Raw genomic sequence first — 25,479 nt, forward strand, 5'->3', positions numbered from 1 at the left:
GGTGGTGCCGGTCTCAAAGAATTGGAAAGTCTACCACCTATTGATAATACTGGTGCAGGTGATGTAAATGTTTTTGAAGTGGTTGTTAAGCAATTAAGCACCAGATTTGGAAGGAAAATTAATACAGTGATGGAACGTTTTAAATTCTATTCTAGAATTCAAAAAGAAGATGAATCCATAGAAACCTATGTAGCTGCTCTACGCACTCTAGCTAGTTCTTGTTCCTTTGAAACTATTGATTTTGACCAAGTCTTAAGGGATCAAATCATGATGCGTACTAAGAGTAAAAAGATACAGGAACGTTTATGGATGGGTACTGAGTCCTCTCTTAACGCTGTCCTAAACATTGCCAAAGGTATTGAGCAATCGGAATTGTTTGTTAACGAAATAAGAGGCCATGAAACCAAAACTAAAGTAACTATTCCGGAAGTTTCCTTAGTCAGGAATCCTCCAAATTACAGGAAACCTACCTTCAATTCTACTAAAAGAGACAATTTCGGCAGAGATAATAAACCCTTCCAAAGAAGGTCTCCTATAATTTGCTATAGATGTGGCGCTAATGATCACGTGGGAAATTATAAAGGGTGTCCTGCTTGGAACAAAATTTGCGTCAAATGCAAAAAGTCAGGTCATTTCACCAAAATGTGTAAGTCCTCGCAGAAAGTTAATTTCTTATCACATGAGGAGTATGATGACTGTGAACAACCGTCTGAAATTAATACGATGTTGTGTGTTGGTGATACTGAGTGCAAAGGTTTTCCCAGTGACATTATTCTTATTAATGGTGTAGAAATCTCCATGCTTATCGACTCATGTGCCTGGTACACCATAATTGGCAAGGATGTCTTTGACAAGTTTTGGTCCTCAAAGGAACTTTTACCACCTGATATACATCCTGGAGGGTACACAGGGAAGAAGATAGGCCTTGAAGGTTATATGTGGGCGGAGATCAGGTTTAAAGATAGAACTACTAGGGGGAAGGTTTACGTCTCCTCGAAAGGGGCATCCATCTTATGCTGGCCCCATCAGTTTGATTTAGGAATCAAACTTGATCCCAATGCCTCTCCCCCTGTCTATGTCGTTCCTCCGGAAAATGACTTTATTTCCCAATTAAAAAAAGATTTCCCCTGTATTTTCAATGATAATTTGGGGGTTTTCGCTAATTTCAAACACCGCATTATACTTAAGGAATCAGCTGTTCCCGTCCGGCATAGGGTCAGAAATGTACCCTTGGCCTACCGTGATAAATTAAAGTTAATTTTATCAGATCTAGTTTCCAAAAAGATCATCGAACCAGTTGAGTCATCCCCATGGGTTTCGCCCGTTGTTTTATCCCTTAAGAGCAACGGCGAGCTTCGTCTGTGTGTAGATCTCCGCAGCCTAAACAAGGAGATCTGGATTGACAGACATCCCTTACCCCACATACACGAGCTCATTTCCACTCTTTCTGGCGCCTGTGTTTTTTCCACGCTAGATCTAACCAGCGCTTACCATCAGGTAATTTTACACGAAGACTCCAAATTCTTAACCACTTTTATTACACCTGAGGGTTTGTTTCAGTATTGTCGTATGCCATTCGGCCTAGCTAGTGCAGCGTCCGTCTTCCAACGCCTCATGAAGACAGTACTAGAAGGATGTGAGGGTGCTATCGCCTTTCAGGACGACATCCTAATACACGGAAAAATTTTTGAGGAGCACAATAAAAATTTGGTAAAAGTTTTGAAAAGTGTGCAAGAATATGGGCTGACACTTAAATTATCCAAATGTAAATTCAGACAAAGTCAGGTCGAATACCTCGGCCATGAGATTTCAGCCCTGGGGATCAAACCTAAACTCAACCATATCAAGAGTATATCCAAAGCCCATGCTCCCTTGAACAAAGATCAACTTGTTTCCTTTCTTGGTCTTACAGAATTTTATAGCAAATTCGTCCAAGATTATGCTTCCAAAGTTCATCCTCTCAGGGTGTTATTGAAGAAGGATGCGAAGTTTGTGTGGAATAGCGATCAGCAACATGCTTTTGAGTTACTGAAACAAGAAATTATTAATGCTCCTTTTCTAAGACCTTTTGATTTAGACAAAGAATGTATAGTGTGTGTTGATGCAAGCAATGTTGGCTTAGGCTCAGTTTTAATGCAAAAAGACAGAGGTGAAGAGTACGTTGTGTCATATGCTTCAAGAACCTTGCGGGGCGCTGAGTTCAATTACTCCACAATTGAAAAAGAGTTACTAGCTTGTACCTGGGCCTCTGAACATTTTAGGCAATTTCTTTGGGGAACCAGGTTCCGTTTAAGAACCGACCATAAGCCTCTAATTAATATGCTGGCAGCTGGTGGTGGCAGGACCTTAACAGCGCGACTAGCACGTCTTGCAGCCAAATTGCAAGAATTTCAATGTATTGTTGAATATGTTCCTGGGCGGTTAAACGTGCACGCCGACTGCATGTCCAGGCTGCCTTTAATCAATTCTATTTTTTCTGGTAATTGGAACAACGAATCAGATGTTGTCTTTAATATCGATGATGTCAACGATTGTGGTCCAGCTGGTGTTTCTTCTAGTATTTCTGAAATTGAGTGGAGGGAAGCTATGGCGAATGATTCTAACCTTGCTTCTTTAACTAGACATTTACAATATGGTTGGCCTCAAGAGCGATACTTATCTGGGGACATCCTTTCTTTTTTCAAGGTAAACGATGAACTTATGTTTGACCAAGGTTTTGTTTTTCGTGGCGATAAAATCATTCCTCCCATTTCCTTGAGAGAAAGAATTATTTCCATGGCCCATGAAGGCCATATGGGCATGTCTGGCACCAAAAGACGCATCCGCGAGTTCTACTGGTGGCCTGGTGTAGACAGAATGGTCGACAAATGGGTTCGTTCATGTTCCCCTTGTGATAAAAGTGACAAGACTGTTAAACCCTTGTCTGTTGCTACTTCTCCCATTGAATTTGTCTCTTGCCCCTGCAAGAAATTGGGCATTGACATAATTGGACCTCTTAACTTGTTTCCCCACCAAAATGTGTTTGGCCTGGTCCTTATCGATTATTTTTCCAAGTGGCCAGAGCTAAAAATTGTCGACAAAGTTGGCTCCACTCAAATTATTCAATTTCTTGATGAGGTTTTTTGTAGAGAAGGAATTCCCGCGGAGATTGTGTCGGATAATGGTCCGCAATTTATAAGCAAAGAATTTTTGTCATTCATCCAGAGGTGCGGAATCGTGCACAAAAGGGTGTCGAATTATAATCCGCAAGCCAATGGTCAGACGGAACGCTTTAACCGCGTCATCAAAGAGTCTATTCAGCTGGCCGTTAAAAGCAATCTAGACTGGAAAAAAACCCTGCGTTCCACCTTACTGTCTTATCGCACTTCACCTAACTCTGTCACAGGGTTTTCACCCTTTGAATTGCTTAGAGGCAGAAAGCCTGGTTCCAAACTCCTGCCCTGGTGGATGAAAGTTAAGATACCTGCTGATTCTTCTGTCGATCCTGCTTGTGTTAAGGACAGAGTTTTGAGATATCAGGAAAGAATGAAAGCTAATTTTCTGTCCACTAAAAGCTCCGGTCAGAAGGTCAGGGTGGGTGATTTTGTCCGCGTGAAATTAGGCAGAGCTTTTGACAATAAGTGGAATAAGTGGTCAGACCCTTGCAAGGTTATTGAAGTATTTTCTAAGGCTGTGAGGGTTAAGGATGGAAAAATATTGAATTTTAGAAGGATTTCACTATGTAAAGGTTTAGATTCTTCTAATACTGAACCCTGTTCTGCACCATCCTCTTCTAATGATCTTACCACTGCTAAGCCTTTGTGTGATCAAAATGATGCATCTTTTTCTCCTTTGTTTAACTCTTTTGACTGTGAGAACCAGAGTGTTGATCGTGTTGTTCCTGTGCCTGGTAATTGCAGTCCGTCCATGTCTGACAATAGCAACCAGATCACTGAACCACCTCCTAGCCATGTCAACGATCCTGTTAGTGAAAATGTTCCCATATCTTGTCCTGTGATTCCTAATGATGATTCTTCTCTTAGGAAAAGCATTCGTGTGAAACATACTCCTGTAAAGTTGCATGATTACTACCTTTAAGTTTTTTTTTTTTCTTTGTTTTTTTTTGTTTTTTTTTAGGGGGGAAGGTGTGTAGTATTCCATTCCGTGCTTTACTCTCCACTTATTCTTGTACTTCCCTTCCCATGTTCTATTCAGAATTGTTTTGGTTCTTTCTGCCTGGGGATTCTTAGGGATCCTTGGGAGTGTAATGTTCTACTAGTAACAGTTACAGCTGTGCATCTATTCGTGGTGGTTGTGTAAGCTGTCTCCTAAGAATAAACTGGATCTAACCATCAAGAAGTCTCTTCCTGATTACTACAGTCAACCTCCAAAGCAAGTATGCAGCCAGAACCAAAGTTTAGTTCAGTAAAAGGACTAGCATAAATCTGGTCTATTGAAAAGTCAAGTGTAAATCAACAGACAGACCAATGTGGAGTCTGCCTTCAAGAAGGAAAGCAAAAAAGTCTGAGTACAAATCATGATACAGACTAGCATGGAGTCTGCTAGGTTCAAAATGCAAGAAACGTCTGGCACACATCCCCAAAAGGGCACATTTTATAGGTCTCAGACAGAGAATACGACTCTGCCCTCATGGTGACATCTGACATAGTAGGGCTGTCCTGATGAAGTAACTTGTACTTAAACCAGTAGTGAAACAAGACAATATGACACATCAAATAGAAAATATTTAGGAACACCTACTTTCATGCAGTGGACAGGGCTGTAAGCAGACGGTAGGCATGACTGTAGCCAGAACAGGAGAGTTAGAAGAACTTTGGGGTGGACATACAGACGTGGGCAGGATTTAGCCGAGACGGACCCCTTTTTTCTATAAACATTGTCAGCGTCCGCAGGCAACGCAGAGCTGCTCTCACCCCTGGGCGAGTCACAAGTACAGTTGGAGTTTGGTCTTTAAACAATGCAAATAGTCTTGAGCTCAAAATTCACCGGTTCGGAGATATAGATAAAAGCAGTAATGTATAGTATATGGTATTTATCCTTCCAAGAAGCAACAACTATGCACTTTTGACAATTTGTGTAGGGAAAACTGAGGGTTTATTCTCAGATTTTGCATCTTGGTTGTTTACTTTTACCTGCTAAAACATCAGAATATTCTTCTGGTTAGAAGGTAAATTAGTTACTGAATAGCCTGTATACCTTCCAGAATTATTTAAACATCTATAGGCCTTTTATGATTGATTTTATTATTGATATATAATTGATAATCATCATAGCCCTTATAACTAAACAGGTCACATATGTTTTTGAGTTATGAATATGTGTTTAGTGGGTTTGGAAATGTTGGATTTATCTACTGTTCTAGCTGTTAATGAAAAGTCAACAAAAGTTGATAAACCTATTTTGGGATTATTTTTAAATGCCCTTTTTGTTCAAAATGGTGACAGTTATAATTTTGCAACAAATTAAGTAAACTGCTTTAAAACATGGTGCACTTACTGTGTTGGAGTTTCAATTACTTCAGATTGTTTGTAAAAAATTTTCAAAGCTATTCATAATCTGTTAACATGAAATCCCTCTAAAAGCAATTCAGGGTTGCTGCAGTTGTCTGCCCACTTTTTGCCCCATTTTTAGTAGCTTCTTGATTCTGATTTTCGACTCTGTCAGTCCACCGAGGCCTCCTACCCAGACTTCAGTTTCAGTTCTCATTCCTTTAAGCAAGGTGATGTCTCATTTTAAGCCAATTGGCATGGAACTTATTACCCATGTAAGACTCTAGTAAATGGTACCCCGGGTACCTAGGGCATGGGTACGAAAGAGGATCCCTAAGGGCTGCAGCATACCTTTTGTCTCCCAAGGGACCCACACACAAATTCAGCACAGACTGCCGCTGCAGGCTGCGTGACATGGTGCAAAGCATGTTTGAAAACAGGACATGGCACACTTGTGTGTGCCGTGCCAAAGACACTGCATGGGCTGCCTGTAAGTCACCCCTGCAGCAGGGCTTGGAACCCTAAGGCAGGGTGCTATATAGCACACGTGAGGACATATCCGCACGAGCAGATATGTCCCTGTAATGTCTAGTTCCTTTGCTGAATATTACAAGTGAGCAGGGAAGCCATCTTAAGGTATGAACTGGGCTATGGTAAAAACAAGTTCCCAGCTACATGATGGCTTCACTGAAACCAAAGGTTTTTGGTATCAAACACCTCGTATTAATAAACCCATGCGTATTCCAGTGATGGATTCATTAATACATGCACCCAGAGGGTACCTTAGAGGTGCTCCCTGAACCCTACTAGCCTCCTAGTGTGCTGCTGACTGGTCCTGTCCAGCCTCCCACCACAGGCGACTTTCGGGCCCCCTAGAAGGTGAGGGACCCGCTCTCGGAGGTCAGTACATTCGCATGTCAAGGCAGGAAGATTCAAAGAGCGCACCACCTTTGATGTGTGAGCCTGGTATCCCTCAGACATGGAGGCTGTAACCCCAGGCCCGAGACCCATTTGGCACCAGGACAGGTAGGAAATTAGCAATGCAAGGAGGCGTGGTGCACCTCCGGGCTAGTCAAACCCGAAGGTGGGCTACCTGCAGTGAACACGAAAATTAGGATTTCACCATCTTGGTTCTGGTGAAATTAGGAACTCTGGGACACGGTGATGCCCACTCCCCACAGGAAGTGGTCATCTTGGGAATGTAGTAACCATCGGGGTAAGTTGCCCATTGGCTAATAGCCCTCACTCCCTTTAGAGCCCCTAAATTGAGTATTGGGTACCACCCCTGACACCAGGAAATCAGATTTGTCTGCCTGGATAAGAGCGAAAGACAAAGAAGAGTCCACAGCACGAGAAGTGAGGAGCAGCAACTGACTTGGCGCCAACCCTGCCAGCCTGCCTGCTGTTCCAGACAGTAGCACAGCCCTGGCTCTTCTAGAAAGCTGTGTCACCTCCAAAACCTGCGGAAGAGTGACCAATGACTTCACCTACCCAGCAACATCTCCGTTGGAGCAGAGGAGCTGCCTCCCTGCACGTTTGCAGGCACCAAAGGACCGACACGAGAGCCTCTGCCAGCGTAACCACGCCAGGGCCAAACAGCACTGCACACGAGCCCTCCGGCCCGGGGTGCCGTGAACCGACGGTGCCCCTGAGGCATGGAGACCCTCAAGAGCTAAGCTCCTCCTTGGATTTAGCCAGTCCGGCCCCCAGTCCCCTCCTGGAGCCACCGTCTGCAAGAAAGCTGGAACTGCAAGAGACTCTTGAGCACAGTGACCCGGCACCTGAAAGCATCACTGCAGCCGACACTCGCAGCCCAATGAGAAGTGGATGGATAGGGCACACGAGCTGAGCCCCCAGTCAGTTTTTATAGTTCAACTTCAAACTGCAAGTGACTCCTGCAGTGCGTCCTTTCCACTGCAGCCCAGCCCGGGGAACGTCCTTTACAACTGAACTTTTACAACGAAGTACCGTTACGACGCAGGTTTAACAACGAAAGTCATTACAACGACTTTCGCTGGAGGGCGCTCTAGGATAGGTAATAGTTTAATTTACTATCCAACACCTTCCCTACTATCCACTGGGACTGGAGTTGGAATAGTAAATTAAACTATTCACTATCCAGCGCCCCCAACGCAAGTCGTTGTAACGACTTGCGTTGTAAAACCTGCATCGTAAAGGTACACGTTGTAAAAGCACGCGTTGTACCGTCATACATCCGCTGAGCCCTCGAGTTCCAGAGAGCCAAGTTCCAGTGGACCAGCGGTGACCCTACGTGCCCAATCATCCCAAGGACTGAGTTACCCTATGAATTCACCCGGACTATCCCCCCCAGTCCCTGCTTGCAGCCTCTTTGTGACCGGACTATTCTCTATTGATTAAAACGGGGAACCCGGCGCTGAATTGCACCTCTGCACCCGGATGCCGCAGAGCAGACCAAGGTGACCTGTTGGAGCTGCCTTGAGCCTTGCCCCACACTTACTTTAAGTCCTGAAGAAGAGTCCTGTAAGCTGCTACCAAGTACCCGTATGCAGTGTAAGTTTCTTTCCCATAGGGCAACATTAATGCATTGAAAGATATAAGTGCCAGTGTACTCCTGAATACTTACAAGCCGGGATACCACCCAATGCAGGAATGTTTCTGGGTACTTTTATAACAGTGAAATCGAAAAACAAAGTACATCCCCAATAACAAAGTTCTTGGTGATAAAAATATATATCAAATCCGTGTTATTTTTATAAATTGGTGTGGATCTCCTTCTTGAGTGTGTATCGTTCACTGACTCTGTGTGTGCTGCAGATGTCTGACACTCGTCTCTGATAAGCCTAAGGCTGCTCGACCACACTGACCCCTGGAGGAGCGCCTTGGGATTGCTAGAGCACGCCGCTGTCCACTGATAAGGAATACCTGGACTCTGCACAGTATACCTCTTTGTGATATACTATATAAAGAGCCAGCTTCCTACAAGGTTTTTTCAAACATTGTAATAAACAATGCACGCTTTTTAAGTATTCCTCGATGAATGCAAAGTTAGATTTCCGGTGCAGTGTGCATTTTGCCCCCATCGCCCTGGGTGTCCCTTCTTCCTGCTGTAGTCCTCTGCCTTGATGGCAGCAGAGGTTTTTCATGTGAATTCTGGCAGCGCAAGAACTGGAACATTTTTCATCCAAAATGGCGTGTTGCGTGGAAGCTCCTTAGAGCCATATTTTCATGAGTGGATGTATCATCTCACATGGAATAAAAAGAGCGTCTTGTTAGTTCAGGTCGAACAGTGTGAGGTTTGTCATGTCTAAACATTTCCGTGTTTACCTCTTCACAGAGTGACTTGGCTCCGTACTTGTGCAAACTACACATCATACCTGGTGTCCACCTGGCAGCGGATTTGAATCAGATGAAAACCATGTGGACCCTGGGTGGAGAGTCGATGCAGTTCAAAGGCAGGGTAAGGACAAGGCTTCCATGGAGGGGGTGATGAGGGATGTTTAGAATAAACATTCCTGGAGTTCAAAGGCAAGGTAAGGATGTGGTTCTCATGGAGGGCAGGTAATGAGTGGATATCTTGAATAAACATTCCTGAGTTCAAAGGGAGGGTAAGAACAAGGCTTCCTGGGGGTGGAGTGATGGGTGATCTTTAGAAGAAACATTCCTGGAGTTCAAAGGCAGGGTAAGGACAAGGCTTCCAAGGGGCGGGGGGAGGATGGGGAATGTTTAGAATAAACATTCCTGGAATTCAAAGGCAGGGTAAGGACAAGGCTTCCAAAGGGGCGGGGGATGATGGGGGATGTTTAGAATAAACTTTCCTGGAGTTCAAAGGCAGGGTAAGGACAAAGCTTCCAAGGGGCGGGGGATGATGAGGGATGTTTAGAATAAACATTCCTGGAGTTCAAAGGCAGGGTAAGGACAAGGCTTCCAAGGGGCAGCGGATGATGGGGGATGTTTAGTTTAAACATACCTATAGTTCAAAGGCAGGGTAAGGACAAGGCTTCCGTGGAGGGGGTGATAAGGGATATTTAGAATAAACATTCCTGGAGTTCAAAGGCAAGGTAAGGATGTGGGTCTCATGGAGGGCAGTTAATGAGTGGATATCTTGAATAAACATTCCTGGAGTTCAAAGGGAGGGTAAGAACAAGGCTTCCTGAGGGTGGGATGATGGTGATCTTTAGAATAAACATTCCTGGAGTTCAAAGGCAGGGTAAGAACAAGGCTTCCAGGGGTGGGGGGTGATGGGGGATCTTTAGAATAAACATTCCTGGAGTTCAAAGGGAGGGTAAGAACAAGGCTTCCTGGGGTGGGGTGATGGGGGATCTTTAGAATAACATTCCTGGAGTTCAAAGGCAGGGTAAGGACAAGACTTCCATGGAGGGGGTAATGGGGAATGTTTAGAATAAACATTCCTGGAGTTCAAAGGCAGGGTAAGCACAAGGCTTCCATGGGGGGTGTGATGTGGGATGTTTAGAATAAACATTCCTGGAGTTTAAAGGCAGGGTAAGGGCCAGGCTTCCTGGGGGGTGGGGAGATATTTAGAATAAACATTCCTGGAGTTCAAAGGCAGGGTAAGAACAAGGCTTCCTGGGGGGGGGGGAAGGGGGTTGGGGGAGGAGATGGTGGCTCTTTAGAATAAACATTCCTGGAGTTTAGAGCGAGTAAAGGACAAGGTGGTATCCTGGAGGGCAGGAGATGGTGGAACTTTATAATAAACAGTCCTTGAGTTGAAAGACAGGGTAAGGACAAGAGGAACTCATGGTGGGCAGGAAATGGTAGAACTTTAGAATAAAATGTTCTTGGTTTTCAAAGCCAAGGTAAGGACAAGAGGTTCTCAAGGGCAGGGGGAGAAGGGTTGACATGCTGAAATAACATTCCTAGATCTCAAAGGCAGGGTAAGGACAAGAGGGACTCATGTGGGAGGGGAATGGGGTGGACGCATTGAATAAACATTCCAAGAATTCAAATTTAGGATAAGGGCAATAGGGTCTCATGGTGGGAGGGAGAAGGGTGGACATATTGAAGAAACTTTCCCAGAATTTAGGATGAGGTAATAACAAGTGGGAGACACTCAAAAAACATTCCTGGATTTCAAGGGCAGTGCAAGGACAATAAAGAGGTGGTAGCCTATAGTGTGTGTGGCCGGTTTGGTCAGACAGAAGTCATATACTGTGGTAGACGCGCATTGGTTCCCTGTGGTGACGTTGCAGCTTGCAATGTGTGGCTGGCTCCCCAGTGACAGTAGTATTTAGATCTTCAGGCCTGACCCCGCTACACTCAAGACACACTCAGTGAGATGTAGAGGGAACCCTAGGCAGGTGACATGCTCAGAGAGGTCCTCTCCACTCCCCTTAGCTCCCTGGTGCTGCTCCATGGGGCAGCAAGCCTCCTCCGGTCCAGACACAGAGTGGGGAGTGGGCATAACTCAGCTAACTCTGCGGCGGAGTGGAATTCGTTGTCCACCCCTACTCTTGTCCTGGTCCCGGCTCAGCCCAGACAGTTCCTGCCCTGACACAGGCTCAGCCCCCGCAGCTCTGCCCCAATCCCGGCCAAGGCCACACAGACCTGCTCCATTCCTGTTGCGGTCCACACAGCTCCTGCGCCGATCCCAGCTTGGCCCCCACAACTCCTGCATCAGCACAAGGATGAACCACCGGGTTGGTTGTGCGCCTCTCTCACTTCTTCCTCCATCACGCTGCGCACATGTGCACAGCACGAGACGCTCGTCTGGCACATGTAAACCTTTCCCATATAGGATCAAAACAAAGACAACACTCTTTCACCACACACCCTACATGCTGGAGCATGCACACCATGTAATCAAGTGCTGCAGCGCCGCGTATGAGGTAGAAAGCGCTATATAATTGCTACAATACATAGAAATAGTCCTTTAGGTTAAAGGGTTTAGGCTGTGCAGAGCTCGGCACTCCGACACATAAAAACATACATGCATTAACAGGTTGGTTTTTTTTTCCAGGCCTTTATGTATACGTCGTCGCCCAATGTTTCCTACTACATTACGATGCCAAATCAGCCCGCGGCGAATGGCGTGATCCACGTCATCGACAAGGCCAGGACCACCTACACCCCCAGCACCGACAGCAACAACGGACAGGTACTGTAAACATCTCTGTTAACAGCGTAAACATGCCAGTCAGAGGGCAGCCCAGGGCAAGAGGCACATCATGTGTACATATTTATGCACATACAGCGTAAACATAGCGTACACATAGCATGGACAGGGCATCTCAGGGCAACACCCACATAATGTACATGCAGTGTAAACATAGCATGGACAGGACAGCTCACACTAGCACCCACATAATGAATGAATCTTTCTTTACATGAAGAGTAAGCATAGCATGCACAGGGCAGCCCACAGCAATGCCCAGATAAAGTATACATCGTTCTTAACATGCAAAGTAAACATAGTGTAAACATAGCCTAGAGGGGCAGCTCTACAGCAATAAACATAGTGTAAACATAGCATAGAGGGGCAGATCTATGCTATGCAATGCATGACGGAATCGCAAATAGCGATTTCGCTAATAGGGGTTGCAAATTACCATAAATTTGAACTTTTTTTTTTTTTTAAATATATTTTTATTGCAGAGTTATAAACCACAGGATACAATTAATCAGCCAGTTCACTTGTGATATCCCCCCGTTCAATAGGAAATCCAAATCGTACACAGCCATTCAGCCCGCATCCCGGAGGCCGGGCGGCATATTACTTCATTCAATAGGAAAACATCACGGTGCACGTCCCATAGGGACCATGGTTGAAATGTCGTTTTGCGTATCTGCTTTTACCCCCCCTCCCACAACAACATTCCCGTCAGCCATCCCAGTGATAATCAGTGGTACCGCCCTCGTCGGGACCTGCCCTAGGCGCTATGGGTTTGTCACACCTGGCCGCTCTCCCCAGCCATTCCACACAGTACCCACCGTCCTAGTAGATCCAATGCGCCCTAACGGGCTACCATCTAATGGCTTCCGGCCCACCCCCAACTCCCATTAACCAGACCCCCCAAAGCCCCCCCTCCCCTGGCAACTGCTAGGTGTATGCCTCGTCCTGTCGAGTTGGATGGATCCACTACAGTGCGGGGTACAATACTTCTGTGTTCGCCCCGCGGCGTCCATCGGCTTAGTTCTCACCATCCTCATCCTCTACCAAAGAATCACGCAAAGCTTGTACCACTAACTCCCATGCACGCGCCGCATGCAATGCCCTCTCATTCCCCAACTTTACAGCTTGCTTCATCCGGAGCACACTCTCGCAGTCAGACCACCGCAGCAGTTCATTCTTCCATCTACGCAGTGAGGGTCCCCCCCTGGACTTCCAATGCCACGATATTTCCCTCTGCGCCAATATCAGACCCAGGTCAATGAATTTGCTCGTCACCTTGGTGTGTTTAGTATGCGGGAACCAGAGCAGCAGGCACGCCGCCATATCGAATTCCACCTCCCTGTCAGTCACTTCGTTCAGGAGTTCCCCTACCTCCGCCCAATAGGTCCCCAAGTGTGAGCACCCCCAAAACAAATGGTCCATGTCCGCTCCCAGAGACGAACACCGTGGGCATCGGGCATCCGGCACCTGAAAGTACCGCTGTAATTTCTCAGGAGTTAAATAAGCCCTATGAAGCACATAGAAATGTACTTGCTGAAAGCGCGCATTTCTCGTGCCCTTCCACGTGCGCCGCAGGATGTGGCCCCATGCCGTATCCGGTATGGGCCGGCCCACGCTCTCCTCCCATTTAGCCTTGAGCCCTTGGAGCGGTTCCAGTCCCTCATTCAGCATCCTATTATGGAGGCACGTCACAGCTTTGAACGTGCCTGCTGCCATCACCACATATTGACACGCCATAGTCGTTGTTGGTTCCATGAGCCCCCCTTTCCAGTGTTTCTGTATGGCAGCCACCACTGCCGCGTGTAGGAGGAACCCCCCATCGGGCAGCCCGAACTGGTCCCGGAGCGCTTCGAACGGCGCCAAAGCCCCGTCTATGTATAAGTCGCCTACTACCTGCAGTCCCGCCTCTTCCCAATCCAGCAACGGGGACCAATCTCCCCCGTGCGGCAAGGCCGTTAGCATTCCGATCGGGATCTCCGGTGCATAAGGCCGCGATGCCTTCGCTCTCCGGAGGCTCCTCTGCCAGCACAGCCGGAGCGTTCGCTCCTCCATGGTGAGGGCCCGCAACTCGAGCCTCTGTTGCATGATGATATAGGACAGCACGTGGCGTTGTATCCCCCGGTCCCGGTCCTCCTCTGGACCCCGAAACACCCTAGCTACGTTCTGCGTCAGGACCTGCAACTGCGCCGCTAGATAATACAGCTCGAAGTCGGGCACAGCCATACCCCCTTCTAGCTTGGGGCGAAATAGCGTGCTCAGGGCCACTCTACGGCGGCCATGCCCCCATAGGAAGCCAATAATCATTGACCGCAGGTCTCGAAAGACCCCCTGGGGAATCCAGACAGGCAGCGTTCGGAAATAATAGAGGAAGCGGGGGAGCGCCACCATTTTCAAAAGTGCAATCCTACCCAGAACCGTCAGCGGGAGGGTCGACCAGAAAGACAAGCTGCCCCTCAGCGCCCGGACACAGCGACCAATGTTGCCCTCCAATAAGTCCGCAGTCGCGTGGTAGATGCGAACACCCAGATAGGTGAAGCAAGAGGGCTCCCATACCACGCCCAAGTCACTGCCAGGGTCTGGTGATCCCGCTCGCAGCGGGAACACACAAGTCTTCGCCCAATTGACCTTAAGGCCCGACAGCCGGCCGAACTCAGACAACAGATCCATTGCTCCGACCAATGCCTGCGAGGTGTCAGCGAGGTACAGGAGCAAGTCATCCGCATATAGCGATATATAATGCCACTGCCCGCCGCTGGCTATCCCCGCGTATCTGTCACCTGACCTCGCATGGACCGCCAAGGGTTCCATCGCCAGAGCAAACAATAGGGGGGAGAGAGAACAACCCTGTCTTGTGCCCCTTCCCACCGGGTACGCCGCAGACACCAGGCCGCCCAAACGCACTCTCGCCATTGCCGAGGTATATAAGACCTTCGTCCATCTGCGGAACCCCTCGCCCATGCCAAACCTCTCTAACACTCCATCCAGGAAAGACCATTCCAAACTATCGAAGGCCTTCTCGATGTCCACGGACAGGACCGCCGGAGCTCCCTCCCCGTCCAAGATGGCGTCCATTATTCCCACTAGGCGGAGGATATTCAGCGCCGTACTCCTCGTGGGTATAAACCCGGCCTGGTCCCTGTGTACCAGGCCCGTCATATGTGGGGCCAACCTGGTGGCTAGGATGAGGCTCAGAATCTTATAATCTACCGTCAGCATGGATAGCGGGCGATAAGACCTCACATCCGCGGCATCCCGGCCGGGCTTTAGGAGCGGTACAATCAAGGCCTCCCGCATGGACCCAGGCAATGCCCCAGCCTCGAAAGCTTCCGTATACACCACCAGCAGCCTGGGAGCCAAGCTGTCCACATACTGTTGATAAAATTCAATCGGCAGACCGTCCACCCCGGGCGTTTTGTTGCGGGCCATATGTTTGATGGCCACCCGTATTTCTGTGAGCGTGATCGGGCTACCCAACTCCTTCGCGTCCTCCTCGTCCAGGACCGGAAGCTGCCTCTCCCCCAGGTATTCCGCAATGTCCTGAACGCCCACTCCCAGCTGACTCTGGTATAATTCCTCGTAATACCCCCTAAAACGTTCCAGTACCGCTGCCTGGGAGTACACCATTTCTCCCTGCGCATTACCAATGCTGAGGATCGGGCAGCCCCTAAGTTCCGGGTTAGCTAGTCTGGCCAAGAGGGTACCCACCTTGTCCCTTTCTGCATGTGCCCTGATGATATACTGCCTGTAGTCATAACACCTTAAACGTTCCATCTCGGTGGCAACCACTTCCTTCGCTTCCAATAACTGGGTCTGTAAATCTGGCCTAGCCGGCCTGCGGCGCTCCAAGTCCCTCAAAGTTTCTTCCGCTTTCATAAGGTCATTCAACACAGTCGTGCGAGCATTCGAGAACCTACCCAAACATACCCCTCTCACCACCACTTTCATTGCATCCCATTCAGTGGACCTACTCGTGGCCGTGCCCTCATTCACTCCGAAATAGCTATCAATGCCTTGCCGAACCGCGTCGCTGAACACAGAATCCTCAAGCGTCTCCGGCCGAAGCCGCCATGTTGGTATCACTGAGCGCTCTCTCTGCCACTGGATGTGTACCAATAGGGGGTTATGATCGGAGATAGTCCTAGCCAGGTACTCCGCATGGGAAATCAATGGGGCTAGGGATCCGCCGCAGAGCACCGAGTCAATCCTGACATGCAGATCATGGAGAGCAGAATAAAAGGAATAATCCCTGGCTCCCCTGTGCCGCTCCCTCCAGACATCCAGCAACCCCCATCTATCCTGCCAATCCTTCCTGTGCGCGGCCAGCCTGCGCACCGGGGAGTCCACCAGGGGGGGATGGGACCTATCCAGAGCCACATCCGTGATCGAATTGAAGTCCCCCCCTAACATTATCGGGCCCGCCAGGAAAGAGGCCAAGGACCCCGAGAGGCTATCAAAGTATCGAGCTTGATCAGTGTTCGGTGCATATACACAGCAGAAAACCACATCCCGTCCATACAACCTCCCCTCCACCGCCACAAACCGGCCATCCGGATCCACTACTTGATTCAGCACTTGAAAGGGTATCCCCGCCCTCACCCAGATCAAAACCCCCCTGGCGTACGCTGAATAAGTGGTGCCAAACACCTGGCCCCGCCATCTTTTCTGCAAGGCAGCGCACTCTTTTTTGGTGAGATGAGTCTCCTGGAGCATAGCGATCTGAACCCCCCTGCGCACTAGATATGCATGGACTTTGTGACGTTTCACCATAGTTCGCAGCCCCCGGACATTCCACGTCAGGCATTTCAAATTAGGTAATGTCCCCATTCCAGCTTCGTACAGTCCGATTCAAATGACGAATGTTCATAGCCCCCCCAATGCAGTTGCCCCCCCCGAACATACCCAAAACAGAAAAACTTCCCAAACCCCACTCCCCAGGACAGAGCACACGAACCCAATGTCCGCCCCCATCCAAACCTTGAACCAACTTCTCGCACTCTTACCCTGTGGTCTCCACCACAGTCGGCCTTAAGGGCCCAAGGGGGATGAGTCGCCGCCGACCCCAGCAAGCGGAGCCCGCGCCCCGCGCCTTCATCCCCTCCGAAGCACACAGCTCCCCCTCCCGGCATCCCGCCCTCCATCAACAGGATACCACCCTACCATGAAGTCTCGATCTAGTCCCAACTCAATCTCAGCCGCAGAAAATACCATCCGATGTCTGTGGGGTCACTATCGGCCCCTTCGAGCTTTCCGCCTCTGAGAGTTCCTCTCCCGTCCTGCTGCCTTCCCCTCCTGAGTCCGTTTCTGCCCGTTCACTGTTCTGTTGCGACCCTGTAATGGCCGCCGTCGCTGCGAGCACATCCCTCTTCTCCGCCGCCATTTGAGCCTCCCGTTTCTCCCGCTGGCGCCTGTTGCGGGATCTGATGCGTTGTGATTGCCTCACCCGGGGCTGCTTGGGTTGGTCTCGCCTACTTTTATGCGATCTGCCCGTCCCCGCTCTATACGACTCCAGCCATTGCCAAACTTCATCCGGAGTCTGAAAAAAGTGCGTAGAGCCATCCATTATGATCCGCAGCTTAGCCGGGTAGAGCAAGGAGTACTGGATACCTTCCTCCCTGAGCTCCTTCTTCACCGCGAGGAACGATGCCCTGTTCCTCTGGACCGCTTGAGTGTAATCCGGGAAGATCGTAACCTTACTGTTCTCCACCTCATACGGGCCCGACATCCTGGCCCGCTGGATGAGGAGATCCCGGTCCTTGTAGTGGAGGAGCCGCACCACCATCGGTCGGGGGGGGGCGGCCAAGCCCCGGCGGGCGAGCAGGTACCCGGTGAGCTCGCTCCAGAGTGAAAAAAGGAGTAAGCCCCTCCGGCGCTACCACGGTGCGGAACCAGTTCTCCATATAGGCCACCGCATCCTCCCCCTCAATCCACTCCGGCAGGCCTACGACCCGCACGTTGTTCCGTCTATTGCGGCCTTCGGCATCCTCCGCCCTCCGCTCCAGCGAGTCCAGCCGGGCCAATATGTCCGTGATCCTGTGCTCGGCGGTCACCACCGATGGCTTCAGGTCCAGCAACAGTTGGTCATGGTCCTTAACCCTGTCCGCTAGCTTCGCGTGATCCGCGCGTAGCAGCCCCAGGCCCGTGGCCACTTGGGCAATGTCTTGGTGCAATGCTTCCTTAGTTGAGGTGATCGCATCAAGTATGGCATCCAAACGCCGGTTCAGCCGCTGTTCCTGGTCAAGCTCCGGGGAGGGACTCTCGCGCAGCCGAGGTGATGTCGCCGATTCCCCCACAGCGCGGCCCTCGGCCATCGGCCCTCCGATCGCCGCCATTCCAGGGTGCTGCGTCACAGGTCCAGGAGCCCGTTTTGCGTTGGCGCCCGTAGGTCCGTGCCAGTCTCCGGGCACCAGGCAGTACAACGTCCCCACCGACGCTCTCAGGAGCAATGACCAGGTAGACGAGCCCCGTTCCGTCGCCCCCCTCGGAAGCCTGAGGGGGGAAGGATGAGTCTTAGGGCGGTGGCCAACGAGGGTCCCCAAGCTCCGGGCGAATCAGGTCCGTGTCCTCCGGTCCCAGGACACAACACCGCCGATCCCAGTGCCTCGATCAGCCGATTGCAGGATCTCTTGCCAGTCGGCGACAACTTGGCTCAGGGCTGAAATTCGGGGCCGTCCGACCTCCTCGCCGCCATTTTCTTCGCACCCTCGGCAACACCTCGGCCGCCTCTTCAACTCGGTCGTCTCGGGGCCAGCAGTCCCCCAGCGACTCACCGATGGTGCCCAGCTGTCCCCTTACACTTCAGAGGGCAGGAGCGTCGTCTTCGGGTCGCCTAGGGTTCCGAAAACAGGAGAATTAGCGGGATTCCGCGCGGAGCTGCGAGCTCACGCCGCCATCCCGATCGGCGTCCAAGCCACGCCCCTACCATAAATTTGAACTTGATGGTAATTTGCAAAAAGTTTGAAAAATGCACCAGTGTGCATTTTTCAAAGTTGTAGGTTACACACACGTCCTTGGAACATGTGTGTGCACACCATGTGTGCACAGATCAATTTCAGTGGTGCAACAGGGTGACCTTTTGATGCCCTTGCACCCTTGAAATTGCATGCGCAATTTGTGTGTACCTGTTGGGTACTCGCAAATTGTGCATGCAATCTCCCATTCATTCCTATGGGCGTCAGGCCCATAGGAATGAATGGGAGGCCATTCTTTAATTGCAACTCGCAATTTGCGAGTCACAATTAAGGAATGTTTGGGAATCGCTAATTTGATAGCGATTCCTACATTCATGGGCTTTTGCAATTCCTTAATTGCGATTCCTTAATAATCACAATTAAGGAATCGCAAAAGCCTACATTGATGCATGCGCCCCTAAATCTTTCTTTACATGCAGCGGATGTATTTGAAAATATACTCATACGGCAAGCGCAGATGTAGATTAGGTTTGTTTGCTCTCTCACAAACACAGGGACCTCCCAGCTTGCTTCATCCATCAATCGTCTCCAAGATTGTGCCGTCCACTCGCTAGAACACCAGGCTGCGTTCCAAGAATACCACAACAACGCTCTTCAGACGCTGTGGTTACATAGGGCAAGCTGCGATGACACAAAACAGATCACAACATATCCCCTTACTTTACAAACACAAGAAAAATACAACAAAAACAATAGGGAACCCCAACTGAAAATAAAACTACACTTCCCCCTGACATAACCATTAAATTTGGAGGGAGTGCGACACAAACGGGATTGCTTCACAGACACATTTCTATCGGAACAATATTTTTGTACAATTTACTCCTAGTGTTCCCTCCATCCCATTTGCTGACCTCACCTCAACAACTCTATCAAAATAGTCCTCATTCATTCCCACACCATCATCAATGTCAATGTTCTTACAATAAAAAGCCACTCTCCTTCTATTCCGCGTGTGTCCATACTTTAAAATGACTTGCCACGCATTTACTTCTTTCACTTTCATTGGTGTAGAAAATCTGTTCGCACAATGCTCTTTCTTACCGAACTTGACTTTGATTAGATCTCTTGCTTCTATTCTTCCAACCTGGCACCTCCCTTTCCCTTGCTGCCTCACTCACTTTCAATCATCCACTGAGGTGTAAGTTTGGCTTTGGGAGTTCTGCCCTCTTTCTTTTAAAAGGCATTTCATCAGGGACCCCCTCAGACTGCAGTATTGTAGGCTCACACCATACTATCCACACATCACAATTTAAGACAAAATCCTAAACTTACTACTTTTGGTATTCACAGAAGTTAGGATTTTGTCTTAAAACAGACATAAGACAAAATCCCAACTTAAGTCTTGAGACAAACTTAAGACAAAATCCTAACTTCTGTGAATACCAAAAGTAGTAAGTTTAGGATTTTGTCTTAAGTTAGTTCTGTGAATCGGGCCCCCTGTTCATGCGTTCCACAATGCCATTCCTTTGAGGAATATATAGAGACGTGCTAACGGGCCTTATTCCATTTCCATGCAATTGTTTTGCATCAGATATGAGCTGCGTGCCATTCTCTGTCACCAACACTCCTGGACACCCTTCTATCTTAAAAATAGCATCTAAGTTCCTAATCACGTTGGTTGCAGTGATGTTTCTCAAGAATTCTACAATGACCCATAGCGAGTAAACATCCACTAGTACCACAGCAAATCTCGTATCTCCAGTAAAAAAATCCATGGGGCCAATGAAGTCCAGACAAACCTTTTCTCAAACCACTCCATTTTGGCCTCCCCAAGAGAACCCATGCATTGTATATCGACTTTTAACCTTTTTTCACAATCCTTGCACAGACTACAACTTTCTACCCACAATTTGACAACCTCATCTAAACCTTGTCTACCAAAACCTGTCCTTGAGACGTTTCTCAGTAATCGTTCGTCCCAAATGACCCTCATGTGCCAGAAGAAAAAGGTTCCTCCTAATCCCCCCCCCAGAGGGTACATATCTCTCACCCCTCAGTACTAAGTCTTCAGTTGCACCAACACTCAATTCATCCTTGTTAGAATTTGGGGTCTCTGGTTGGCACAGGTGAGTACTTGTGACAAGCAGGGACCCTCTCCTCTAGTCAAAGCAAGGGACTTACGGCCTGATTCATCATGCCGAAATCGGCTCGCAAAGGGCCAGATTCTGAGAATCTGGCCCTTTGCGAGTGCGATTTTTGCATTTGGGATTCAGCATCCCAAATGCAAAAATCGCTAATTGCGATCTCGCAATTTTGCGAGGAATTACATTTAAGGAATCTCTATTTGAGATTCCTTAAATGCAATTCATCATCCAAATTTTTTTTGCGAATTCGCAATTTCTGGCAGCAATTTACCGTGAGGTCATACCTCGTGGTAAATTGCGAAAACTCAGAAAAATGCATTTAAATGCATTTTTCTGAGTTGCATGTTACACACACACATGTCCTTTTGACATGTGTGTGTGCAACACCTGTGTAACATTTCATTTGAGGGGTGCTACAGGGTGTCCTTTGGACACCCCTGGCACCCTTTAAATTGCTATCTTATTTGCGATTAGCAAATTGCTAATCGCAAATAAGGAATACTCCCCATTCATTCCTACGGGCCTTTTGACCCATAGGAATGAATGGCGAGTTATTCCTTATTTGCGATTAGCAATTTGCTAATCGCAAATAAGGAATATGTAGGAATCGCATTTCTTTATGCAATTTCTACATGAATCCCGTTTTGCGAGTCTTTAATAGCGATTCGCTATGAATCGCTATTAGGGGCTCGCAAAACGGGAGAATGATGAATCAGGCTGTTACTCTTTAAAATAACCCCTGCTCACCCTCTAGGTTGCGTGGCGCGAGCAGACAGGGCTGATCTCAGAGCGTTATGGGTTAAGCATTTATGACCACATACAGTAATTCAAGAATACACCATAAATGGACACCAGTCTAGTTTTATATCAAAAATAGGTTTCTTTATATATATATCAAGCAGACTTAATACAAGACCCAGATAACGTTTTTAAATCAGGCCACAATACTGTTCAGCAAAGCGTTCTTAGTACAAATGCGTTATTCTCTTGGTTGTGCACGTGGCGCACTCTTGTCCGACTCCTACCGGTGAAACTATGTCACAAAAAAGGAATTAAACAAGTGTTGTGGGCTCCTGGGCCCGTAGCGTACACACTGTGGTACGCGTTGGAATGACAGTACCTTTTTACGATGCGGAGTCCAGCTTAAACGAGACGTGCAGGACGTCACGGTGGACTGGGGTGTTGCCAGCTCCTTAGTGCGGTGATCCCAGCTGGCGCGCGCCTCCTGGACGAGGCGTAGAGCGGGGGCCATGGGCCGGTGAAGCAGACGACCCGGGTCCTTAGTGGGGGTCACAGTGCGGTGCGGCGTTCGAGCCATACCTTCCGGAGAGGGGCTGGTGATGCGAGGAGTGCAGTGCAGCACGAGGCGGCCGGTACGTGCCGTTCGTACGGGCCGGGCTCTTCAGGTGCGGTACTGTAGCGGAATCTTTACCAGGGTGCGGCACGGCAGGTGGTACGCTTCGAGCGTACAAGTCGTAATGGACTGGGTGGTGCGATTCGATCCCCAGCGGCAGGAGGCAACAGGCAGTGCGGCTCGTAGAGGGCAGGAGAAACGGGGGAGCGTTGCGGCCCGGCTGAAGTACGGTGCGAGCTACGGCTCCTAAGAGGGCAGCAACACACAGTACAGAGTGGCAATGGCACGGCTTAAAGCGAACAGGGCTTCACGATGCACACTCTGCTTAGGGCTCCGGCGTCAAAGGGACACAGGCAGTTCCAGCAGCTCTTCGGGAAGGCAGGGAAGAGTCCAATAGTCCTGGGACTCTGTTCAGGGGGCAAGCTCACCCACAAGCCCTTGGAGATATTTGAAGCACAAGTTGGCAAAGTCCTTTTAGTCTTTTCCTCTCCTTTCTCAGCAAGGCACCCACTGCAGGCCAATCCCCCAGGTCAGGGACAGTACTCCTCCTCACAGCTTCTTCCAGGTCCTTCTTGTCGGGCAGAGGATCTGATTTCTTAGGAGCATGGCTCCTATATTTATACTGCATTACATTTGTTCTTGCAGGCCAGGGGGACTGAGCCTTGTTCAGTCCAGTTCCCAAGCACTTTGTTGTGGTGACTCTGGCTTGACTTTACAGTGCGCAGGGCAGAGACATCAGACGCTCCTCAGGAGGTGGAGCCAGCATTGTGGTGGCAGAGCACAGCCCTATTCAGAGTCAAGAGACCCCTCCCACCCATCCTGGTGTAATCTTACTATTCACCACCTGGCTTCCCAGACTGTCTCCTGGAATTCCCCTGCCCTGTCACTCACACAAAACAGACAGCAGATACACATCAGAGCAGAGGCGGGCTGAAATGGTTAGGCAAGCACATACCAACTTTCTAAAAGTGGTGTTTGCAAACACAGAACATTTAAATAAACTTTGCTAAAAGATGTATTTTATTATTCTGAGTTCAGGCATACAAAACTTGACTTTCTACCATGTTCCCAGAGCCTGTTGGGATTACAGAGTGTAATAATTCCAGCAGCCCATTCTGGCTTATGAGAACAGGTAGCCTTCCAATAGTGAAAAACAAAAATGGCTGTAATTCACTATTAGGACATGCCACACACATCAGGGCTTGCCCTACCTTATGCTTACAATGCACCCTGCCCTTGGGCCTACCATAGGGGTGACTCACATGAAGTAAAAGGGAGGTTTAGGGGCTGGCAAGTGTGTGCACTTGCCCAGCAAGCATGACAGTACCAGACTGCACACAGGTTCTGCAATGGCAGACCTTAGACACATTTTATCAGGCTGCTTCTGTGGGTGGCCCAATCAGTGCTGCAAGCCCACCAGCAGCATATGTATTGGCAAGCCCTGGCACTCCTGGTACTCTTTACTGGGGTCTGACAGTAAACCAAATAAGCCAATCATGGAAACCAATCAAGATATACATTTTTATGTAGGGAGCACTTGCACTGTGGCACTGATTGGCAGGGGCACCGTGCTCTGAGCAGCTAACACCAGCAAAAACACATGAGGCAACAGCAAAAATGGAAGGGAGACCCACGCCAATGGTGCCAGGTATAACAATCCTATAATTTGACGTAGCTCTTCAAAGGTGGTTTGAGATCACCCGCACATTCCCACCAAGTCCTGATACAACTAGCAAGTTCTTTGAATATGTCATCATTCCTAACTGCTGCCTGCCATGCATCTCTAGTTACAGACTTAAATTCATTTTCCAGCACATCATCAACAACACTAGCCACAACACACACCACTTATTCATCATCCATTTCATCACACTCCACACCGAGTGGTAATCTCGATAGACAGTCTGCCTGCACATTCTTTCAGCCTGCTACATATTCAACTTTATAAAAACATTCTTGAAGTCTGGCCGTGAACCGCATAAGATGTGAAGACCCTTTGCTTGCCCCACCTGGGCTCAACATTTTTACGAGAGGCTTGTGGTCAGTTTTTAGAGTACAGCGTGCACCCCAGAGATAGGTGCGCAAATGCTGAACACCCCATGCTGCAGCTATCGTCTCCCTCTCAATCACAACATAGTTGTGTTCCGACTTTTTAAGGGTACGCGAGGCTACGCCATAGGTTTTCCGACACCCCTTTTTACTTGTGACAAGACTGCACCAATACCATGGCCACAGGCATCAACAATAAACAAGATCTCGTTACCCGGTTCAAATGGTGTTAAGATACCGGTATTCACTATTTCATCCTTAATGTTATTGAACGCCCTGTCTTGAATATCACCCCTCTCAAATTGTATGCCCTTCTTCAATACCTCCAAGGGTGGTTCAGTTTTGTCAGCAAAGTTGAGAGCAAATTTGGAATAGCGCTCAACTAATCCCATAAAAGATTTGAGTTGATTCCTGCCAGTAGGAATAGCTGCAAATGTAATGGCTTTTAACAAATCTTCTTCCAGTTCCACGTCTCTCTCAGAGATAGCATACCCTAGCTAGTCCACTTCCTTCAATAACAGCTCGCATTTATCTCTCCTTAAGGTTAGACCTGGCTTGTTTAACACTTCCAAGACCTTTGTCAATGTTCTATTGTGCTCTACTTCACTTTTCCAGGAATAAGAATATCATACTGAAAATAATAAGTATTCTCAACCTCACTGAGCAAACTGTGCATCATACGCTGAAAGACGCTGGCAGATGAGGCCAGGCCAAAGGGAAGCCTCTTAAATTGAAAGACCCCTTTCATGGTGATAAAAGCTGTCAATGTTCTAGAATCAGGATTAGCATGACCTGATGATAGGCCTATCTCAAATCTAACTTTGTAAAGAACTTCATTCAATCAATAGCACCACCTCAGCAATGTTTGGCAGAGGAAAGCTATCCACTACTATATTCTTATTCACCGATCTGAGGTCAACACAAAACCCGAGCTTAGCATCCTTTTTCTTAGTGATCACCGCCGAAAAAAGCTATTCTGAAACCTTTACCAGTTCAATGATGCATTGCCTTTGCATATCACTTAAAATTTCCTTAACTTCATCTCTAATGGCAACCGGGATTTTCCTCAACCCATGTTTCACAGCTTGCACTCCATCCTTCAACTTGATCTCATGCACATACCCCACAAGTTTCCCTAAATCATCCCTAAAGAATTCTTTGTACTTAGCTAGGATAGATTCAAGCACCTCACCAACATCCGCCATCAACACTTGTTCTTCCGATCTAGGATCAATATTCACATGTAAATCATGTTGTTGCACCCAGATGGCTGGCCCATCATTCAACCTCTTTGTTAAGGGATCCCTTGTGGAAAGTTAGCCTATGTTGGTTCTGGGTGGGGGGATTTTGGCACACATTTACATTGGTGTTACCTTGCAAAGACCAACGTTTCTAGTTTCCCTAGCATTCTGGGGGTCTAGAT

The 25,479-nt window shown here is 48.4% G+C and overlaps 1 protein-coding gene across 1 annotated transcript in view; it reads left to right on the forward strand.

The window, feature by feature from the left end:
- Positions 1-25,479, forward strand: part of STAB1 (stabilin 1) — a 756,575-nt gene that overhangs the window by 231,768 nt on the left and 499,328 nt on the right. Inside the window, exons 13-14 of the mRNA XM_086939405.1 lie at positions 8,806-8,928; positions 11,446-11,583. Of these exons, the coding sequence (XP_086795531.1) occupies positions 8,806-8,928; positions 11,446-11,583 (261 nt within the window). The remainder of the gene's footprint in view (positions 1-8,805; positions 8,929-11,445; positions 11,584-25,479) is intronic.

Source organism: Lissotriton vulgaris, chromosome 9 (genome assembly GCF_964263255.1).
Source record: "Lissotriton vulgaris chromosome 9, aLisVul1.2, whole genome shotgun sequence".
Taxonomy (NCBI): domain Eukaryota; kingdom Metazoa; phylum Chordata; class Amphibia; order Caudata; family Salamandridae; genus Lissotriton; species Lissotriton vulgaris.